Raw genomic sequence first — 22,016 nt, forward strand, 5'->3', positions numbered from 1 at the left:
ACCGGTAGGGACAGCCCCTCGGCCCCAGATTCTGCTGAAATTATTCAAATTGTTCAATCCACAGGAAGCCACAAGAACTAGCTAAGCTCCCCACAGCCCAGCTTACTACTACGATGATGCAAACTGCAACACCCTGCATGGGCCTGCCTGGCAGCCTTCTCTGGTTTGGAGCTGCCTTTCGACTGAATGCCATTGTGTCCTGCTTCACCATCAAAAGAATCTTTAAATCATATAAAACAGGTGATTTTATTCTGTGAGCAGAATGCTGTGCATGGACTCGAGCAGCTCTGTGAACAGGACTGTGCTTGTCTTCCTGATTGGTTCCGAGCCCCCGTGAGAGCCACTTAAGATGAAATCTGTGCCTCTGATGAACTTGCCACATCCCTCCTTACGCTAAGGTCCCAGATCAGGGAACATTCAAAATGCATAGTCCTCACTAGCTAAATCGGCTTCTAGATACTACCCCAGGTGGGCCCACCATAGGGCATGCTGGGCATGCTCCTGGGTTTCGGGTCACAGCCTGTGTTTGGCAGAGACTCGTTCCAGGGCCCTTCACATCTCGGTGTTTCTTTATTATTATTTGGAGCAGAACCCTTGTTCTTCCCTGTGTTTCCTGGGTACCCTGTGGAGGAAGGTGTTGGGTGGCTCCCCCAGGGCAGAGGGTCAGCACCCCAGTCTCGATGTTGACGTTGCTCAGATGAGCTCTGGCCCCTGCCTGTCCTCTTCCCACTGTGGGCCTCATCTTTCTCCAACCAATATGCTCCCCACACTCTAGGGGGATCGTTATCATCCCTGGGGACCAGTAGCCCAATGTTTAATCCAAAGGGGGTTCTTGGCACAAGAACACCAATATCTTACTCCCATACAGGACTCCCCCTCTCCAGAATGCCTACCTGAGTTACCCGATTGCTTGAATAAGGCAAAAACCCCTGAGCCTCTGTGCTCAGACTTCAGTAAGTACTGCCAGTATCAACATGCAGACGGGCTGATACTCAGGACAAGGGGACTAACTGCACTGTCCAAGGTCAGGCTGCCTGCCATAGCCTCAGAGTGCACACCCCAGTCCCTGGGAGGTGGCCTGGGAACCCTGGGAAAGACAGACAGCAGCCTGCTAGGTAGGTCCTAGCCCTTCCCCTGCTTTTCCTGCATTCATTTGGAAGGTTCTCCAGTGGATTATCAGACAGAGATAGAAAATAAGAACTGAGGCTTTAAGCAGCTAGGAGCAACCTCACTGGAAACAATACAGAGGAATGAAATGTTTATTTATGTACTTTATTATATAAATTCTATATATTACTTAAGTATATAAATTTCAAACAAAGGTCCATAATTTGACCCATTGGCAATCCAAAATTTACTTTGAAAATGTGTATAACAAAAAGATAAATTGATGCTGGTTGACTCTTGTGCCTCTGCTGCATAGGTTCTAAATTAACTTAAATATTTGCTAAAATATACCGATTGAACAAAGCTTTGTGGACTTGATCAATATGGGAGCTCAAGTCATAATTGTTGGCCAATATCTGGGATGTGGTAAATTTAAGAATGGTGGCCTTTTTAATCTCAGGGAAATAATCAAATATAAAAGAGAAAAAAAATAATTATGCCTTGCCTAAATTTCCCATGGTCATAGCACCCTTTGCCTTAAAATATCTTGCAGTGACTCAGCACAAAGAGTAATACGCTTCAGGGTTCCAGACATGACTGATCATGACCAAAGCACACATTTCACTTCTCAAAACAAATACCGTTGGTCTCCTGTAAAAGGTACTGAGCAGAATTTACAGCCTCCAAGAGGTCCCTCCTAACAGGTTAAATTGAGAAAATTAATGCACTCCTCAAGAGCTTCTGTTCAAGTTACAAAATTACCAATAACCTGTTAAAGAGGTCTCTGCCTTTTGCTGGGCCTTATGGCAACCCACTCCAGTGTTCTTGCCTGGAGAATCCCAGGGACAGTGGAGCCTGGTGGGCTTCCATCTATGGGGTCACACAGAGTCGGACATGACTGAAGCGACATAGCAGCAGCAGCAGCAGCAATCTCTCTTAATTCAAGGTCCCTTGGTTGACTCATATTTTACACAAACTTTAAAAAACTTTCCCATCACCCTTTCCTGTATTTAAAGGATAAAGTGTCTCTCCTCCAGGTATACAGACTTATATGGCCCTTTAAGATTGTCTCTGTCCTTTACTATGCAAAGATGGGCATAATAAAGGACAGAAATGGTATGGACCTAACAGAAGCAGAAGATATTAAGAAAAGTGGCAAGAATACACAGATGAACTATACAAAAAAGATCTTAATGACCCAGATAACCATGATGGTATGATCACTCACCTAGAGTCAGACATCCTGGAGTCCGAAGTCAAATGGGCCTTAGGAAGCTTCACTACAAACAAAGCTAGTGGAGGTGATGGAATTCCAACTGAGCTATTTCAAGTCCTAAATGATGATGCTGCCTTCAGTATGCCAGCAAATTTGGAAAACTCAGCAGTGGTCACATTACTGGAAAAGGTCAGTTTTCATTTCAATCCCAAAGAAAGGCAATTGCCAAAGAATATTCAAACTACTACACAATTGCACTCATCTCACACACTAGCAAGTGAAGTGAAGTCGCTCAGTTGTGTCCATCTCTTTGCGACCCCATAGACTGTAACCTACCAGACTCCATGGTCCATGGGATTTTCCAGGCAAGAGTACTGGAATGGGTTGCCATTTCCTCCAAGTCAGGCTTCAATAGTACGTGAACCAAGAACTTCCAGATGTTCAAGCTGGATTTAGAAAAGGCAGAGGAACCAGAGGTTAGATTGCTAACATTTGTTGGATCGTAGAAAAAGCAAGAGAGTTCCAGAAAAACATCTACTTCTGCTTTGTTGACTACCCCAAAGCCTTTGACTGTGTGGATCACAACAAACTGTGGAAAATTCTTCAAGAGATGGGAATGCCAGACCACCTGACCTGCCTCTTGAGAAATCTGTATGCAGGTCAGAAACAACAGTTAGAACCAGACATGGAACAACGGACTGATTCCAAACAGGAAAAGGAGTACGTAAAGGCTGTATATTGTCACCCTGCTTATTTAACTTATATGCAGAGTACATCATGAGAAATGCTGGGCTGGATGAAGCACAAGCTGGAATCAAGATTGCCAGGAGAAATGTCAATAACCTCAGATATGCAGATGATACCACCCTTATGGCAGAAAGTGAAGAAGAACTAAAGAGCCTCTTGATAAAAGTGAAAGAGGATGGTGGCTTAAATGGCTTAAAAAACAACATTCAAAAAACTAAGATCATGGCATCTGGTCCCATCACTTCATGGCAAACAGGTGGGGAAACAATGGAAACAGTGACAGACTTTATTTCTTGGATTCCAAAATCACTTCAGATGGTGACTGCAGCCATGAAATTAAAAGATGCTTGCTCCTTGGAAGAAAAGCTATTACCAACCTAGACAGCATATTAAAAAGCAGAAATATTACTTTGCCAACAAAGGTCCATCTAGTCAAAGCTATGGTTTTTCCAGTAGTCATATATGGATGTGAGAGTTGGACCATAAAGAAAGCTGAGCACCAAAGAATTGATGCTTTTGAACTGTGGTGTTGGAGAAGACTCTTGAGAGTCCCTTGGACAGCAAGGATATCAAACCAGTCAGTCCTAAAGGAAATCAGTCCTGAATATTCATTGGACAGACTGATGTTGAAGCTGAAGCTTTGGCCACCTGATGCAAAGAACTGACTCATTGGAAAAGACCCTGATTGCTGGGAAAGATTGAAGGCAGGAGGAGAAGGGGATGACAGAGGATGAGATGGTTGGATGGCATCACTCACTTGACAGACATGAGTTTGAGCAGACTCCGGGAGTTGGTTATGGACAGGGAGGCCTGGCATGCTGCAGTCCATGGGGTCACGAAGAGTCAGACACGACTGAGAGACTGAACCGAACTGAATTGAAGATTGTCTCACCCTCTTTTTATAGATTTTCTATCCTGCTCTCATCCCATATGGCCTGAGGCCAGATCCAGAGAGCACACTCTACTGAGATCCGTTGGATCCAGATTGTTCCCTGAGCCACACACCTGCCCATTGGATATAAGAGCCCCTGTAGCATAAACTTCCAGTGCCCCAGATTTTCTTCTCTATTCAGGTTATCAGGGGTAGATCATCAATCTTGCTTCCCATCTGATCCTCCCTAGGGAGTTAAAATAATTTTTCCAGGGCCAGTGCCTCTATATAGTGAAAGATCCAGAGGAGAGATAGAAAACTCCGCTTAGTAAATGCAAATCACTTTCAGGGATAATAATGGAATCAACATCATATCATCATCATAGAAAACCTCTCTTTGATAAAAAATACATGGGGGAGGGGTGCGCAGACCTCTGCCTTAGGCAATGAAACTGTCAAGTGAAGCTGCACACCATGCAGTCAATGGTCATGAAGTTTTCATTAATTTGTGTTCTGGAGGCTTAAGCCTTTCAAATAAGCCCTTGTTTCAACCAAACATGATGTATTCCGAAGCCCACTTGCCATCCAATTTCGGCCAAAGACCTCACTAGCTTGCCTATCACCAACAAAACTGGCAAGCTATGACCAACTTGGACAGCATATTAAAAAGCAGAGATGTTATTTTGCCAACAAAGGACCATCTAGTCAGAGCTTTGGTTTTTCCAGTAGTTGTGTACGGATGTGAGAGTTGGACCATAAAGAAGGCTGAGCACTGAAGAATTGATCATTTGGAACTGTGGAGTGGGAGAAGACTCTTGAGGGTCCCTTGGATAGCATGGAGATCAAACAAGTCAGTCCTAAAGGAAATCAACCCTGAATATTCATTGGAAGAACTAGTGCTGAGGCTCCAATACTTTGGCCACCTGATGTGAAGAACCAACTAGGGAAAGACCCTGATGCTGGGAAAGATGGAGGGCAGGAGGAGAAGGGGGTGACACAGGATGAGATGGTTGGATGGCATCACCAACTCAACGTGGACATGAGTTTGAGCAAACTCTGGGAGACAGTGATGGACAGGGAAGCCTGGAGTGCTGCAGTCCATGGGGTCACAAAGTGAGTCAGTCCCCACTTAGCGACTGAACAACAATATACCCTCCAACAATGTAGCCAGACCCCTCACCTTGACTCATATTTTAATACACTGTTTAACTCTAACCAGAATGTTTTTAGAGACCCCAGAAATTTCTTTTGGTGATGTTAAAAATGTACATTTAACTCTTATATAGGCCTATTTCTAGGTAAAGAATAAGATTAACATTTTATACAGACTGTAGACTCTAGATTACAGCTTTCTGAGTTGCATTAGGTTTTTGTACTTTTTCTCCAAATCTTTAGCCTAATAAACCTGCCTTTCCCCCGCCTTTCTTCCGCTTTTACTTCTCATTTTTTAAGGACCGGTTCTCTTATTATAAATTATCCCAGAAACAGTGTAGCTTCCTCTTAGGGGAAAGGCAAGAAGCATGTTCAAAAGCAAATACCAATCCTTTCAACCCTGGACAACCTCTTTAATTTTCTGTGTTTACCTTGCCTGGGAAATGCCATGGACAGAGGAGCCTGGGGAGCTACAGTCCATGGGTTCCCAAAAGAGTCGGACATGACTTAAGAGACTAAACAATAACAAATTCAAAATTTGCTTTATAAAGTGGAAATCAACCTGCAGGAGCATTCAGCTCTCACCAATGACCATTTCGATTTGATTCCAGTAAATTATTAGTTGCTTTTGATACTTTGAACTTCCTTGTGTTAAGTGTGATTGTTTAATGGCTTTGTCTAATATTTATAACTCCATTCATTGGAAACCCAGTAGGCATCAATTCATTCAGATTTAATTAGGATATTTAAAGTGTGGTTGTTGTTGCTTGCTAAGTTGTGTCTGACTGTTTGCAACCCCATGGACTGCAGCACATCAGGCTCCTCAGTCCTCCACTATCTCCTGGAGTTTGCTCAAATTCATGTCCATTTAAAGTGTAGGATGATGTAATATTGCATATCAACTATACTCCAGTTCAAAAGAAAGGGGAAAAGTAAGAATAATAAGGACAAATGCTCTTATCAGCAGATTTTGATTTGAAATTAAGCTGTTCCTCATATAGACAGAGGTAGCACCCCTAGGGTTATTTATTTAATCATAACTCTGTAGAACAATTCCAGGAGGCCAGTTTACTCATAATAATTACTGAGAAAATGTCCACGTTGAAAATAAATAAATAGTGTAGGATGATAGTGAAGTGGAATTTTATTTTTTTTTATTTTGCTATCCCACATGGTATGCAGGATCTTAATTCCCCAACCAGGGATAGCACCTGTTCCCCCTGCAGTGGGAGTGAGCAGTGTTAACCACTGGAGCTGGGATTTTATTTTTTAAATTAATAAATGAATACCAAATTTGAAGCAAAGAGTTTGAAGCACCCTTCACCATATCCTGAGACTGTCAGTGAAGAAGTGCAAGACTCATTCACAGGAACCCACCTCCCTAGATTTACAAGAGAGAGAAGGTCTAACCTCTTTCAACCACCCTGTAAAATTACCAAGAAATAACAAAATAAAGTTCAAAGTAAGTAGATGCTCTGTGTAACAAATGTTGTGCGTATGTGTTCTTTTTTCTTTCGGAGGGGAAGTTCAGGTTCACTCTTGCTTAATAGACATGAATGAACGTAACGGGAGGGGCGCAGTGTTACTTCCTCTCATTAAAATTCTTGCTGAGTTTGTTGTCTGGCCAACAACAAACTTAATTTAAACCGTCACTTCAGTAAGCAGATATGGAAATGACACTGGCAAGAGGAATTGCGTCTTTCAGTTTATTATTTTTGTGTTTTTTAAATTTATTTTATTTGCTTTATTATTTTTGGCTGCACAGGGTCTTCACTGGTGCACTAGGCTTTCTCTAGTTGCAGTGAGTCAGGGCTACTCTGCAGTTGCAGTGCTTGGGCTTCTCATTGTGATGGCTTTTCCTGTTGCGGAGTGCAGGCTCTAGACTCAGGAGTTGTGGTGCACAGGCTTAGTCGCCCCATGGCATGTGGGATCTTCCTGGACCAGGGATTAAACCCATGTGCCCTGCATTGCAAGGTGGCTCTTAACCACTGGCCCACCAGGGAAGCCGCATGTGCCTGTACTTTAGAGGAAGAGTTCACAAAGAAAAAGCAATGTCTTCTGGAATTTCAGACAACTCAGAGCAGAGTTAATGTCCTTTCTGAACAGTGGTTGTGAAAGGAGACCAGTGAGCACAGTTCAAACTGACTGTCATCTGATGCTTTGAGGGAAATATAACTGTTTATCTAGGTCCATAATATACTGATCACATAATAAACTGATGGGAAGTTTTTTGTTTTGGAATCATCATTGACATACAATATTATATTAATTTCAGGTATACAACATGTGATTCAGTATCTTTATGCATTTTGATCACAATAAGTCAAGTTATAATCTGTCACCATGCAACCTTGTTCTCAGATTATTGACTCTATTCCCTATCCGTTACATACTGGTGACTTACTTACTCTGTAGCTGGAAGTTTGTATCTGTTCTCCTGCCCACCCACTCTGGTAACCACCAGTTTGTTCACTGTATCTGTGAGTCTGTTTCTGTTTTGTTTGATTTGGTTGTTTCAAGTCCACGTATGGACATATATCACAGTTTTAATTCCTTAAAAAGGGGAAAATAAAGTTTTTCACTGTAGCACCTACCACCATAATAGATAAATAAGTTAATGCATAATTAAGAAACATACACTGGAGAGAAACTAACCTGTGTTGTTTTTAGAAGCCAGCATGAACTGAGGACTAATCATATCTCAATGGGAACTGGTATTATGCCTAAACTGATAATTGCATTATGAGATCACCATAAAAATTATTTTGGGGAGCCATTCATTAGTTCAGCCAACATTATGGAAAGCCTGATATGTACAAGAAGTTATAAGGCATAAGAGATGGGTGTGTTGGATTATGGAAGAAATGAATTTTATGTAATGATGTCTAACACATCACTCCAAAATTTTTTGATTTAGTACATCACGTTATTTATGTTTGTTCTTCTGGAATTGTTGGGGCAGGACTTGTGGGCACAACTCGTCTCTGCTCACTGGGGCATCAGCTGGAGTGACTCAACTGGGATTGGAAGACCCGGTCCCAGTGTGGCATACTCAGTGGCCATCTTCTGGCTGCTCCGTTGGAGATACCAGCAAGACCCTCGGTTCTCCTCCCTGTTGCCTTGCACAAGGCTAGGCTGGGCTTCTCGCCACATGGCCACTGGGTTCTGAAAGGAAGCGGGAAAGTCCTGGCATGCCAATGCTTATCCAGCCTTGGCTAGCTGCCTGCTTACTAATATCCCGTTGGCCAAAGCTAGTCATGTGGTCAAATCCAGGGTCAATGTGGAGACCACTCAAGGGTATGAATATTGAAGGGCAGCCTGGTCCGTTGGAGCCAGCAGCGTTAACCTACCATGGAAGAGTGACCGGAGAGTCACACACAAGTACATCCTGCCCTGCCTTTGGGGGCTCACAGAGGAGAAACCTTCTGGATACTGGGAATGTTTTACTGCACATCCCAATGCGTAGATGTAGTGGATAAATCGTTTACTCAGGACAGCTACCTGCTTATGCTTATAGCATAGACGTGACAACAGAGGCTCAGAAAAATGTAGCCACAAGGTGGTAAGCCCAATGCTGGGGCCCAGGAAAGGGCATTTTGCATCTGAAACAAATGTATTTCTTGCTCTCATTTCTGCAGTCAAGTCAAGCTAGTGACAGGTTTCACCTGTTCCAGGCTCTTTTCTTCCCTTGTTTGTATAAAGCATTGCAGCAGCTTGCAGTATGTCCTCAGGCAAAGCCCTCTTCTCTCTGTGTTTCATTTTCCTTCTTTCTCAAACAAAGAAGCTGGATTCAGTGATCTCTACAGTTCCTGCCGATTGTTATATTTTACTACATAACATGATAGTGAGAAATGGAAAATTTCCTGCCATATCAGTAAACAAGGATGTCATAGTTATCAGCGATTGCAGCCCTCCAACCTGAGCTGTTCAGCCCTGAAGGAACTCAGGAAGGAAAGAATACCTGCCATTTAGCAGCCATCGGACTGTAGCCACTCCCCACGGTGAGCCCTGAGGAAACTCAAGATGTGAAAACATAGGATTCTGGCCCCAGATAGCTAAGGTGTACATCAAAGGAATGATTTCAGTGGAACCAGACTCTTGCATCTTCCTATACATAAAAAGGTGCTAAATTCCTTGAAAAGTGTTAGACACTCAGTCCTGTCTGACTCTTTGTGACCCCATGGACTGTAGCCCACCAGGCTCCTCTCCCATGGAGTTCCCCAGGCAAGAATACTGGAGTGGGTTGCCATTACCTTCTCCAGGGGTTCTTCCCAACCCAGGGGTCTCCTGCATTGCAAGTGGATTCTTTACCATCTGAGCCACCAGGGAAGTCCTGAGAAACCAGGAAGTCTGGTTTCTTTAATTAATGATGGTTTCTTTAATTAGTGATTGAATTGATACTCCTGACTACCTGCACTTGGTTGGAAAACTCCCATATATCCTAGTTCCTCCTCTTGCCTCCTCTGAATAGTTTCTCAGAGCTATCTAAAATGCTATCTCCCGGGCTGCATTTCTCATTTTACCCCCAAGCAAACTTACCTCCCAACTCTAAAAAAAAATTGAGTAATTAAAAAAAAATTAATCGTATCATGTTACATTAACAATGAAAAAGATGTGTTCATTTTTTTGACAAGCATATTCCTTACACTAGTTGAAGTCAGTAAAGCTAATTGATAACTAAATAGCGAATCTGAATTTTCTTTTGATGTGTCTATTTGTTCCCTAACAGAGTCTGACCATGTAAAGTGGAACAGAATGAGTTAGGACTGGCTCGTGGCTTTGCCAAAGCCAGGTTTTCCTCTACTGTGAAACTTGGTCTCTTTCATCAAAAGGTTAATTTCTACATTATTTGCCTTCCAAGGTTGCTGAAAAGATAAAGTGAGATAAGAGAAGTGAAAGTACTTAGCTTTAATTAGGGACTGAGGGTTTTTTCTGTTCCTCTAATCACATTCTACTAGATTTCTGACAGCCATGCATCAGACTTCAGTTTGAAAAAAAAAAAAAATAGAGGAATTCACTCTCAGTCAGATATTCATCAACCTCTAGAGTATTAGCTCTGCTCATATGAAAGGGTGAAGTCTTAATTCTTTCAACATTCTCTGTCATTGTGTCTGTGACCCTTTTAATAAAACCGAAGGGACTGTACATGGAAAAGGAAAAAGAAGACATTTTTAAGAAGCAATAGAAAACACTTCTGAGACTGTGATGTTTTTCTTTTGAATGTACTAAGTAGAAAAGCTTTTTTTTTTTTTTTTAACTTTAGTTTCACTTTCAAAACTGCAGCACATTCCCCACATGAAAACGAACTGGATTTGGACTAATGAAAAAAGGAACGGTCACCTGTCGTCACAGTAAGTGAAGATACATTTTTTACATTCTTACTGGGATAGGAGCTCTCATGTTGGGTAAAGCTAGAATTACATTGGTTTGAACATTCTTTGGTCTTTATTTGATCTGGTGCTTGAAGTGGAGTCAGAATCATTCAACAAGGAGAACAGAGGAAAGGGGAGAGGGTGAAGGAGTGGGGAGAAGTGTATGGTAACACAGAGAGCAAGTGACAGCAGCAATTTCTAATTAACGTGATGAAACATTTTGTGTGGTATTCTTTTTCTTTGTGATGTTCTGTAGTGGGAAAGCACACTGAGGAAGTGATAGAAATCATTTTGCACCCGCCTTCTTAAAACAAACAAAAAATCATATCTTTTCTTAAAGATACAAAGCCTTCTGAGCTTTAAAGAACTTACCTCCTTTTCTCAGTTTTGTTGGCTGGAGAGGAGATAGGGGCTGACATTCGATAGTGAATCTGACTATGAGAAAACATTCAGGCTTTCCTAGGAGTGAGTAAACAGCTTTCTTCGGCCTAAAAAGGAAAATGGAAGAAGATGAGACATGGAACAATGTCCAGACGTGTAGAAAGGTCAGAAATGAGTAAATGTGGGTTGATCAGCCTCGGGCAGTACTGGTTTGGGGAAGTTGGCTCCAAATTTTCAAGTAGGATTACATGTTAATGTGTGTCTGCGTAAATTTAGGGGAAAATGTTGTGAATTTACAAACCAAACTGTACAAGCCAAACTATAAATAAGGATTAAGCAGCCTGGCTCCAGACGCCATGTCCCAAACATTATTGTCTTTCACTTGGAAAAAGAAATGTATAATCCTAGGTTTTCCAAAATTGCAAGGCTCAGTGAATCTACTTTTCATCTCTTTCAGCCTTTCTTTGTTTCTATTACATCTCATGAAACATCAGCTCTTCATTCTCATCTCATTCTCTCGCTGTGTTTTTGTTTGTTTTACCGAAGTACATTCTAGAATTAAAGTCCTTTATGTAGGTTGCTTAGTTATAAACTTATGGAGTCTGTGCATATCTCAAAATGCTTTTTCCCCTTATCTTTAATTGTTCAGCCTGACATGAAATTTGAGGTTCAAAATTATTCCCCATGAATGTTTTGAAAGCTTATCACTATTGTTTTCTAGTGACTTATGTTGCTGGTGAAAAGCTTTGTAGCCATCAGGATCTCTTTCCTGTGGAAGTAATGGATCATATATGTTCTCCTTAGAGAGTTTTAGGACGTTTTTGGTGAGTGATCACAATTCTGAAGTTTCATAAGAGTATGTGTATTTTTCCTTTTTCACTCACCCTGCCTGGCATTTGGAGAGTCTTTTCTAGCAGATGAAGTGTTATCTCCAGATCTGGGAATGTCTTTCAGTCCTTACATGTTTTATAAATGGCTTAATCCTTCTCAGTAATTCTGATCTCTAGCTGTTGCCCTTCTGGAAGCAGTAAATGTCACCTAGACAAGGAGGGGAGTGTATTTCGGGGACTGTGCCTGCAGCTGCTGCTGCTGCTGCTAAGTCGCTTCAGTCGTGTCCGACTCTGAGTGACCCCATAGACGGCAGCCCACCAGGCTCCCCCATCCCCGGGATTCTCCAGGCAAGAACACTGGAGTGGGTCGCCATTTCCTTCTCCAATGCAGGAAAGTGAAAAGTGAAAGTGAAGTCGCTGAGTCTTGTCTGAATCTTAGCTACCCCGTGGACTGCAGCCTACCAGCCTCCTCCATCCATGGGATTTTCCAGGCAAGAGTGCTGGAGTGGGGTGCCATTGCCTTCTCCAGGGACTGTGCCTATGAACTGGTAAATAGAGGTCCTACCCTTATGGTACTAGGAGAAGAGTTTTAGGAATAGGTTTTAAAATGAGAAATGTAACAATAGATTAAATGAAATAAAAAATAACTAATGAGAAATGTGAAGAGGATGAGGAAAGAATATAATTAAGTTCCTTATTTTTTGGGGTGTGGGAAGAAACTACTTAATGTCTGGAAATAAAGAAATGGAAACATAAGGATATCATTCAGGTTTGTGTAAGTGACCATGAGAATTAAAAGTAGAAGCTGTTAAGAGGTTCACCTTGGAAGTTTGCAACTGTGCCGTGTGCTTCACTTAGTCGCTCAGCTGTGTCCGACTCCTTGTGACCCCATGGACTGTATCCTGCCAGGCTCCTCTGTCCATGGGGATTCTCCAGGCAAGAATACTGGAGTGGGTTGCCATGCCCTCCTCCAGGAGATCTTCCTGACCGAGGTATCAAACCCAGGTCTCTCATATTGGAGGCAGGTTCTTCACCACTGAGTCACCAGGGAAGGGGAGAGTTTGTGGGTTCCATTTGTGAGTTTTTTGTGCTGATTCAGTCCACTTGATGTATTATTTGTATAAAACATACTTGTTTATCATAAATGTTATGAGTATCAAGAGGACACATAGTCACGTTTGGTTGCATATTATTACAAGGAATAAACCAATGAATATGAAAGCGTATGTTATTAATGCTGTCCATTATGTCTATGCTTTTCTTTATAAGGCAAAAGCATGAGCAGACCTTTGCCTTATCATATCCACTTCTTTTCGGGACTGTTGACCTGTTGGATACTGTGTACATCTTCTGCCCACAAATGTACTGTTAGACATGAAGTAGCTGATTGCAGTCATCTGAAGTTGACGCAAATACCTGATGACCTCCCAACAAACATAACTGTGTTGAATCTCACCCATAATCAACTCAGAAGATTGCCACCTGCCAATTTTACGAGATACAGCCAACTTACTATCTTGGATGGGGGATTTAACTCCATCTCAAAGCTGGAGCCAGAACTGTGTCAAAGTCTCCCTTGGTTGGAAATTTTGAACCTCCAACACAATGAGATATCTCAGCTTTCTGATAAAACCTTTATCTTCTGCATGAATTTGACTGAACTCCATCTAATGTCCAACTCAATCCAAAAAATTAAAAACGATCCCTTTAAAAACCTGAAGGTAAGAAGGAAATGAACATTTTCATGTAAGAAATGAAAAATATATTATCAAATATTGTTTTCAAGTCGTTTATGCATCATTAGACTTTGTAGCTATCGAGGTGAAGAATGAGAAGTCTGATCTACATAAATGGGAAGAGGGGTACCCCACACTCAAATATGGCCATTATGATTGGAAATATTTTCAAAAGAGCAAATACTGTCTTAAGTCAGTTTCAATCTTAATTATAAAGAACTCTCCTCTCTTGCATCCTTCCACTTGAAACAGAACTTAGATACAAGATGTGGAGATGAATCAGAATATCCCATGATGAAAGGCAAATAAACTCTCAGTACTGCTGATTTAGCATCTGCAGGGATGAAAAAGTGTCGAGTCCAAAATCTGATTTAAATAAAGTTAACAAATTGACCCATTATAAAGCAAATTGTTCAACTAAAAATTATCTCCTTTTGATTTATGAAATCTTCTACAGTATTGCTTATCCAATGGCTACCACCTTTTTCTTGTCAGCACTTTGCTTGAATTGTAAATCCATGCAAAATGTATGCTAAATCTGAGGCAATTATTAAGTGCTTTTTTATATCAAGGTTATTTTCAGAACTCTTTGTTTTCTTCATTTTGTGGGCTAACAAAAAAACTGAGCATCCCTTGGCCTTAGATACCAAGAATAATGAACACATTTAATACGCTTAGACATATTTATAAAATGATTCATTGGATAGCTGGAGACTTGAAATGCTTTCTTGTCATGCCTGATGTTGATGTGGAAGAAATGTCTTTGGACTCAAAGACCTCAAAATCTGGTTAATTGCTTGCAAGATGTTATTTTTATTTTTAAAACATAAATTGAAGGCTTATGCTATTAATAGACATTACATAAGACTTTGCCCTAACATGTATCAGCTTTTCCTTATGTTTTACCTGAGTGGAAGTTTACATATTCAAAAGTAGCACGAAATGGTAAAACATCCCAAAGCACAGACGAAACAAATAAAAATTAGTATTCTGTACTAGTCAGGATGCAAAATTTACACAACCACCAATATTTCTCAATATAAAAATCCTTTTAAAATTTCGTGGCCAGTAACATTCTCTTCATGCCTCTTAAGACGCTGTTTCTTCAACTTTTTTTCTGTTGTTTAGATTCAAGACTAATGCATGACTATTTACTTGATAAGCGACATGAATATTTCCTACATCATAAATGAAAGCTTATTATAAATAAGTAAAATGCTTATTAAGAATATTCTTTACATCATGACAAATAAAACTTGTCCTTATATTTTGGAAGAGAAGTAAATTCTTTGAATTAAGAAATTCATCTTTGTAGCAATGGTGTTTTCAGTAACAATCAGGATTTCTTACTACTCCTACAGTTTTCTAGAGAATAATTGAGATGTGCTATTTTGCTGTCCAGTTATTTCTAAGATGCATGTACATTTAGAAGAACCATTTTTGATGCCAAGACTATAACTTACATACATATTTTTTTTCCTCCTCAGAATTTAATCAAATTAGACCTCTCTCATAATGGCTTATCATCTACTAAATTAGGAACTCAGCTCCAACTGGAGAACCTCCAAGAGCTTCTATTATCAAATAATAAAATTTCTTCACTAACACCAGAAGAATTTGATTTCCTTGGCAATTCTTCTTTAAAAAGATTAGAGTTGTCATCAAATCAAATCAAAGAGGTAAGGTAAAAATTCCTTTGTACTTTTCAGTGTGGGCACACCCTAATTGTTTCATATGGATGAGAATCTAAAGCTAGAGATGAGGAAGGGATGATAACCTTTGTCATGTTTTCCAGAAATCCTTCACACATACTGCTTTGGGCCATTGCCATCAGCCTCACAAGAAAGTGAGTTTGGTAGCTATTAGAATCCAGAATCTGGGGCTGTGCTGTCAAAAAGAAGTGGAGGGTCCACTACAGACCAGAACTTTGGCCTTGGGGAACTTACATACTTTTCTTGGTCTAATTTCCTTGCCTATAAAGTGGAAATAATGCTACCTCTTGTACAGAAGTCCTGGAAAAGTTAATAATAGTATGATGGTTAAGAGCACAGACTTTAGAGTTGGGTTAGCTGACTCCCTGTCTGGGCTTTATCTGTTAACAATTATGTAATTGGGCAAATGATTCAAGTTCCGTCTACTTCAGTTCCCTAAATCTAAAATGGATATAGTAATTACACTTCCCCATAGGGCTGTGTGGGGAAGAATTTAGCAGTTTCTGGCATGTAGGAAGTTCTCGATAAATGATACCTTGCATTATATTTTTACAAACATCTTCCTATAACAGAGTAAACCTAACCTTTTTTGGGGGGTCTATGACCATCAATTTGCTAATGATTTTTGCATACAGGTATGTCTGTATTTTATTCCTTTACAAACCAAGAAGAAGAGTATCGGGAATTCTAAGCAAAACCAAATTTTTTAAAGCTATGTTGATTTTTCAGATAAAAAAAGAGACTGTGAATGAAATTATCCTGAGATAATAATTAAATATCTTACTCAAGCTATTCGTGTTCGTTTTGAACAGCATTTTTTTGTTTAGAACATTTATTGTAGAAATATGTAAATAAATAAATGTAAAAGATGTTAAGTAATGAGGGAAAAAAATCATCCAAATCCCCACGATCCAAGGCAACCAGTGTTAGAATTTGGATATGTTTGTATCCAGCTTTTCTCCATGTAATAAAAGAAATAACAAGAGAGCAACTGAAATTCATACAGTACTTATGTGTCAGGCATTGTGACAAGTTCTTTTTTTATGAACCTTATTTTGTATTGGGATATAGCCGATTAACAATGTTGTGATAGTTTCAGGTGATTAGCAAAGGAATACAGCCTAATTTTATACAGTTCTGTAACTAACTTATGCTTATCGTGGTTTTACACAGGAGTAAATTGAGGGACTTCCCCTGGCGATCTAGTGGCTAAGACGCAACACTCTCAGTGCAAGGGGCCCAGATTCAATCTTTGGTCAAGGAACTAGATTCCACGTGATGCAACTAAGAGTTTGCATGCCACAACTAAGTCCTGGCACAGCCAAATAAATAAATAACTTAAAAAAAAAAAAAAGAGTAAATTGAGATGAGGAAAAGTTAAGGAACTTACCCAGAATCTCAGGTGATGGGCTGGTAACAGAGCTGAGTTTCTGCAAGTGTTAGACTAGGGCATGTACTCTTCCCAGCTGTGCTGTATTGCTTCTCTGAGGATGATGGTGCATCCTGCCTTTTAAAATTAATATCATGTCATGAGTATCCTCCATGTCATTAAGAGTTATTCAAAAATTTCATTTTAGTGACAGAAAAATAACCCTATCATATAGATTTACCTTAATTAATCTGACCCTTAATTAATTAAAGACCCTGATGCTGGGAAAGATTGAGGGCAGGAGGAGAGGGGAGTGACAGAGGATGAGATGGTTGGATGGCATCACTGACTCAATGGACATGGGTTTGGGTGGACTCCAGCAGTTGGTGATGGACAGGGAGGCCTGGTGTGCTGCGGTTCATTGGGTCGCAACGAGTCGGACACGACTGAGCGACTAAACTGAATCTAATCATTTTCCTGTTTTGTATTTTGACTCACTTATGATAAAGCACACTTTCTTCCATGTCTTTGTTATTTCTTCCATTAGCCCTAAGGTCACAGAAGTGACATGCTAGAAACCAGAGCCTCTTTGCACTCCCGGTAGACTTGATCTATCCTCTCTGGATTCCTTCTCTCCTGCCTTCTGCCCTCTTGTTCCAGCACTGAGTCCCAGGGCAGCCAAGGCTTCCAGTGAGGGACTGGGGGGTAGAGCAGAAGACAGATGGAAACAGAATAATGAAATAGTCAGGAGAAAACTTGTTGGAAAAACAGAGAGTGTCAATGGAGCTCAGAGTCACAGAAGGGAAAGTGCCTGTCAGTGAACACTTCGGTCAATGGGTGGTAATAAAGTCCGCTCGTTCATTCCGGGGTGTTCACTGAGAGCAGTGATCACCAAGACAGAAACAGCATCTGCCCCAGAGCTTACTTTGCAAAGAGTTTACTAATTACAGTTATACTCAGTGTGGTGAAATAAAAGGGCTAAGTGTGTGTGTTAGCCACTCAGTCGTGTCCAACTATTTGTAACCCCTTGGACTGTAGCCCACCAGGCTCCTCTGTCCATGGGATTCTCCAGGAATACTGGAGTGGGTTGCCATTCTCTTCTCCAGGGGATCTTGCCCACCCAGGGATCAAACCCAGGTCTCTTGCATTGCAGGCAGATTCTTTACTGTCTGAACCACCAGGGATGCCACTTAACCTAGTCTGGGAGATCAGGGAAGACCCTCTGAAGAAGTGGCAGGGAGGCCAAGATGTGGGTGCTGAGTAGTGGCCAGTGACCATGGAAGTACAGGCTGGAGCAGGAGGCGGGTGACCCAGGCACAGAGGAAGGAGCTGGGAGAGAGAGGGATGGAGTGAAAACCCGGAGGAGGTGGTGAGAGAGGAAAGGAAATTGAGTAAAGAACTGTGCCTGTTTTCCAAAGGTCATACAGGCTGCTGTGTTTTCAATACTAACCTCTTCTTCCATCCCACTCTTAGTTCTCTCCTGGGTGTTTTCATGCCCTTGGAGAATTATCTGGCCTCTCTCTGAACAATGCCAAGCTGAGCCCCAGTCTCACAGAGAAGCTCTGCTTGGAACTGTCAAACACAAGCATTGAGAATCTGTCCCTGAGCAGCAACCAGCTGGACACAATCAGCCACACGACCTTCGATGGACTGAAGCAGACGAATCTCACCACGCTGGACCTTTCCCGTAACTCCTTACGTGTGATGGGTAATGACTCCTTTGCCTGGCTTCCACATCTCGAATACCTCTCTCTGGAGTATAATAACATAGAGCATTTGTCTTCTCGCTCTTTTTATGGGCTTTCCAACTTGAGACGCCTGGACTTGAGACGGTCTTTTACTAGACAAAGCATTTCACTGACTTCGCTCCCCAAGATTGACGATTTTTCCTTTCAGTGGCTAAAATGTTTGGAGTACCTCAACATGGACGATAACAACTTTCCAGGCATAAAAAGAAATACTTTCACGGGATTGGTGAGGCTGAAATTTTTAAGTCTCTCCAACTCCTTCTCAAGTTTGCGGACTTTAACAAATGAGACATTTCTATCGCTCGCTGGTTGTCCTCTGCTCCTACTCAACCTAACCAAAAATAAAATCTCAAAAATTCAGAGTGGTGCTTTTTCTTGGTTGGGGCACCTGGAGGTCCTTGACCTCGGCCTTAATGAGATTGGGCAAGAACTCACAGGCCAGGAATGGAGAGGCCTAGACAATATTGTCGAAATCTACCTTTCCTACAACAAATACCTAGAGCTGACCACCAACTCTTTCACCTCAGTTCCAAGCCTTCAAAGACTGATGCTCCGAAGGGTGGCCCTGAAAAATGTGGACTGCTCCCCTTCGCCTTTTCGCCCTCTTCCGAACCTGGTCATTCTGGATCTAAGCAACAACAACATAGCCAACATAAATGACGAGTTGCTGAAGGGTCTTGAGAAACTAGAAATTCTGGACTTGCAGCATAACAACTTAGCTCGGCTCTGGAAGCATGCCAACCCTGGCGGCCCTGTTCAGTTTCTGAAGGGCCTTTTTCACCTCCACATCCTTAACTTAGGGTCTAATGGCTTTGATGAGATCCCAGTGGAAGCCTTCAAGGACTTACGTGAATTGAAGAGTATTGATTTAGGAATGAATAATTTAAATATCCTTCCACAATCTGTCTTTGATAATCAAGTGTCACTGAAGTCATTAAGCCTTCAGAAGAACCTCATAACATCTGTTCAAAAGACTGTTTTTGGGCCAGCGTTCAGAAACCTGAGTTATTTAGATATGCGTTTTAATCCATTTGATTGTACCTGTGAAAGCATTGCCTGGTTTGTTAATTGGATTAATATTACCCACACCAACATCTCTGAACTGTCGAACCATTACCTCTGCAACACTCCGCCCCAATACCATGGTTACCCAGTAATGCTTTTCGATGTATCGCCCTGCAAAGACAGCGCCCCATTTGAACTCCTTTTCATGATTAACATCAATATCCTTTTGATTTTTATCTTTATTGTACTGCTCATCCATTTTGAAGGCTGGAGGATATCTTTTTATTGGAATGTTTCAGTGCATCGAGTTCTCGGTTTCAAAGAAATAGACAGAGCAGAGCAGTTTGAATATGCAGCATATATAATTCATGCCTATAAAGATAGGGATTGGGTCTGGAAGCACTTCTCCCCAATGGAGGAAGAAGATCATACTCTCAGATTTTGTCTGGAAGAAAGGGACTTTGAGGCAGGTGTCCTTGAACTTGAAGCAATTGTGAACAGCATCAGAAGGAGCAGAAAAATTATTTTCGTTGTAACACAGAATCTATTGAAAGATCCACTATGCAAAAGGTAGGTGAACACTATGACATTTGAAATGTATTCTTATCTTTAAACTGAGCTTTTATTTTGTTTTAATTTTATTTTATTGATTTGGCTGTGTCCAGTTTTAGTTGCGGCAGTCGGGACTGTTCATGCATTAAAGGGGTGCATGGGCTCTCTAGGTGGCCCATGGGCTCAGCAATTGGTGGCATGTGGGCCTAGTTTCTCTGCAGCAAGTGGGATCCTAGCTCCCTCGTGCATGCTTGCTCAGTCACTTCAGGCATGTCCAACTCTTTAGTTCCCCCACCAGGGATCAAACCCATGTCCACTGCACTGGCAGGTGGAGTCTTTACCACTGAGCCGCCAGGGAAGCCTCTGAACTACCAGAAGGAAAGTGAAAGTTGCTCAGTCCTATCCGACCATTTGCGACCCCATGGACTCTACAGTCCATGGAATTCTCCAGGCAAGAATTCTGGAGTGGGTAGCCATTCCCTTCTCCAGGGGATTTTCCCAACCCAGGGATCAAACTGCCCGTCCCATATTACAGGCGGCTGAGTCCTTAAGGAAGTCCCTGAACCACCAGGAAAGCCCCTGAATTGAGCTTTTAAATATTACTAACATTATTACTCCGGAGAAGGCAATGGCACCCCACTCCAGTACTCTTGCCTGGAAAATCCCATGGACGGAGGAGGCTGGTAGGCTGCAGTCCACAGGGTAGCTAAGAGTCGGACATGACTGAGTGACTTCACTTTCACTTCCCACTTTCATACATTGAAGAAGGAAATGGCAACCCACTCCAGTGTTCTTGCCTGGAGAATCCCAGGGACGGGGGAGCCTGGTGGGCTACCGTCTATGGGGTCGCACAGAGTTGGACACGACTGAAGCAACTTAGCAGCAGCAGCAACGTTATTACTCACAACTCAAAGTATTTTAAAAATAAAATTAAGAAGAAACATAACCTGGGTTTTAGTGACAAGACTAAAGTTAATTACAAGGAGAATGTTAGATTTTAGAGTGTTGGGCTGTTAAAAACTGTGTATTGATGTATGACTTAATAATGTTTTTAACTTAGATTCAAGGTTCACCATGCAGTTCAGCAAGCTATTGAACAAAATCTGGATTCCATTATATTGATCTTTCTTGAGGAGATTCCGGATTATAAACTGAACCATGCACTCTGTTTGCGAAGAGGGATGTTTAAATCTCATTGCATCTTGAATTGGCCGGTTCAGAAAGAACGGGTAAATGCTTTTCATCATAAATTGAAAGTAGCACTTGGGTCCAGAAATTCAGCACATTAAATTTATTTAAAGACTGAATTAAAGGAGTAAGTTTCCTAATTTAAAAAAGTTCCATGGTAAATTTACATTTTCCTTGACAATAACATAAATCTGTTAATTCATATTCATAAGTAAGAATATCACCACTATGTCTCTTCTATGGAAATATGTCTCCCTATTTCAGGCCTTTTGTTACCAATTGACATAATCTGACCCAAAATAAACATATAAGAATATCTTTTACTAATGAACACACAGGTTACTGAGGCCTATGAAAACAGTTTTGAAATAGTCCTCAATTTAAAGAAAAGTTAGAGGTATATGAGGGTTTGTGATAAATATATCTGTTATTTTTTTTCTGGATGCACTCAGAATAAAATATGACTTTTAAGAAAAGTTAGAGGTATATAAGGGTTTGTGATAAATATATTTATTTTTTTTCTGGATGCACTCAGAATAAAATATGACTTTTAATGGGTACAATGCTATTTCAGTTGTGAAAGGGTAAAACGTACACCTATATTTTTAAAAGTTTAATTACAGCAATTTTTTAATTGAAAACTTTGTGTTTTAGTGGTGCCTGTTGCAGTGTTGATTTTATTAAATATTAAATTACATTTTAGTATACACATGTGTGTGTGCTCAGTTGCTGAGTTGGGTGTCTGACTCTTTTTGACCTCGTGGCTGGGATCTTCAGTCCATGGGATTTCCCAGGCAAGAATACTGGAGTGAGTTGCCATTTCCTTCTCCAGGGGATCTTCCTGACTCAGGGAGCAAACCCGTGTCTCTTGTACCTCCTGACTTGGCAGGCGGATTCTTTACTACTGTGCCACCTGGGAATCCCATATACTCAGGACGAAAAACATTTATTCTTCATTTTGATTACTTAATACAATGAATCTTTTAATGAATACTTATGTTTCCTGATATTTGGATTTCTGAGGCATTAG

The 22,016-nt window shown here is 41.1% G+C and overlaps 1 protein-coding gene across 5 annotated transcripts; it reads left to right on the forward strand.

The window, feature by feature from the left end:
* Nucleotides 1-10,058: 10,058 nt before the first annotated feature.
* TLR3 (toll like receptor 3) lies at nt 10,059-21,693 on the forward strand. Of its 5 annotated transcripts, none has more exons than XM_027529985.1 (5): nt 10,059-10,454; nt 12,946-13,397; nt 14,900-15,091; nt 17,967-19,816; nt 20,859-21,693. In XM_027529985.1, the coding sequence occupies exons 2-5, from the start codon at nt 12,954-12,956 to the stop codon at nt 21,085-21,087; spliced, it is 2,715 nt and encodes a 904-aa protein (XP_027385786.1). In that variant the 5' UTR covers nt 10,059-10,454; nt 12,946-12,953; the 3' UTR covers nt 21,088-21,693. The 5 variants fall into 5 exon arrangements, with proteins under 5 accessions (XP_027385786.1, XP_027385785.1, XP_027385787.1 ...); XM_027529984.1 differs by having other exon boundaries at nt 10,059-10,444; XM_027529986.1 differs by lacking the exon at nt 10,059-10,454 and adding an exon at nt 10,480-11,010.
* The last annotated feature ends 323 nt before the right edge of the window (nt 21,694-22,016 follow it).

The sequence above is a fragment of the Bos indicus x Bos taurus genome, chromosome 27 (assembly GCF_003369695.1).
Source record: "Bos indicus x Bos taurus breed Angus x Brahman F1 hybrid chromosome 27, Bos_hybrid_MaternalHap_v2.0, whole genome shotgun sequence".
NCBI classification, from domain to species: Eukaryota; Metazoa; Chordata; class Mammalia; order Artiodactyla; family Bovidae; genus Bos; species Bos indicus x Bos taurus.

Bases quoted from the DNA above. Each gene is read 5' to 3' on its own strand.
- TLR3 (XM_027529984.1), top strand. From the start codon at position 10,414: ATGAAAAAAGGAACGGTCACCTGTCGTCACA. The intron at 13,398-14,899 runs GTAAGAAGGAAA...TTTCCTCCTCAG, and splicing joins ATCCCTTTAAAAACCTGAAG to AATTTAATCAAATTAGACCT. The intron at 15,092-17,966 runs GTAAGGTAAAAA...TCCCACTCTTAG, and splicing joins CATCAAATCAAATCAAAGAG to TTCTCTCCTGGGTGTTTTCA.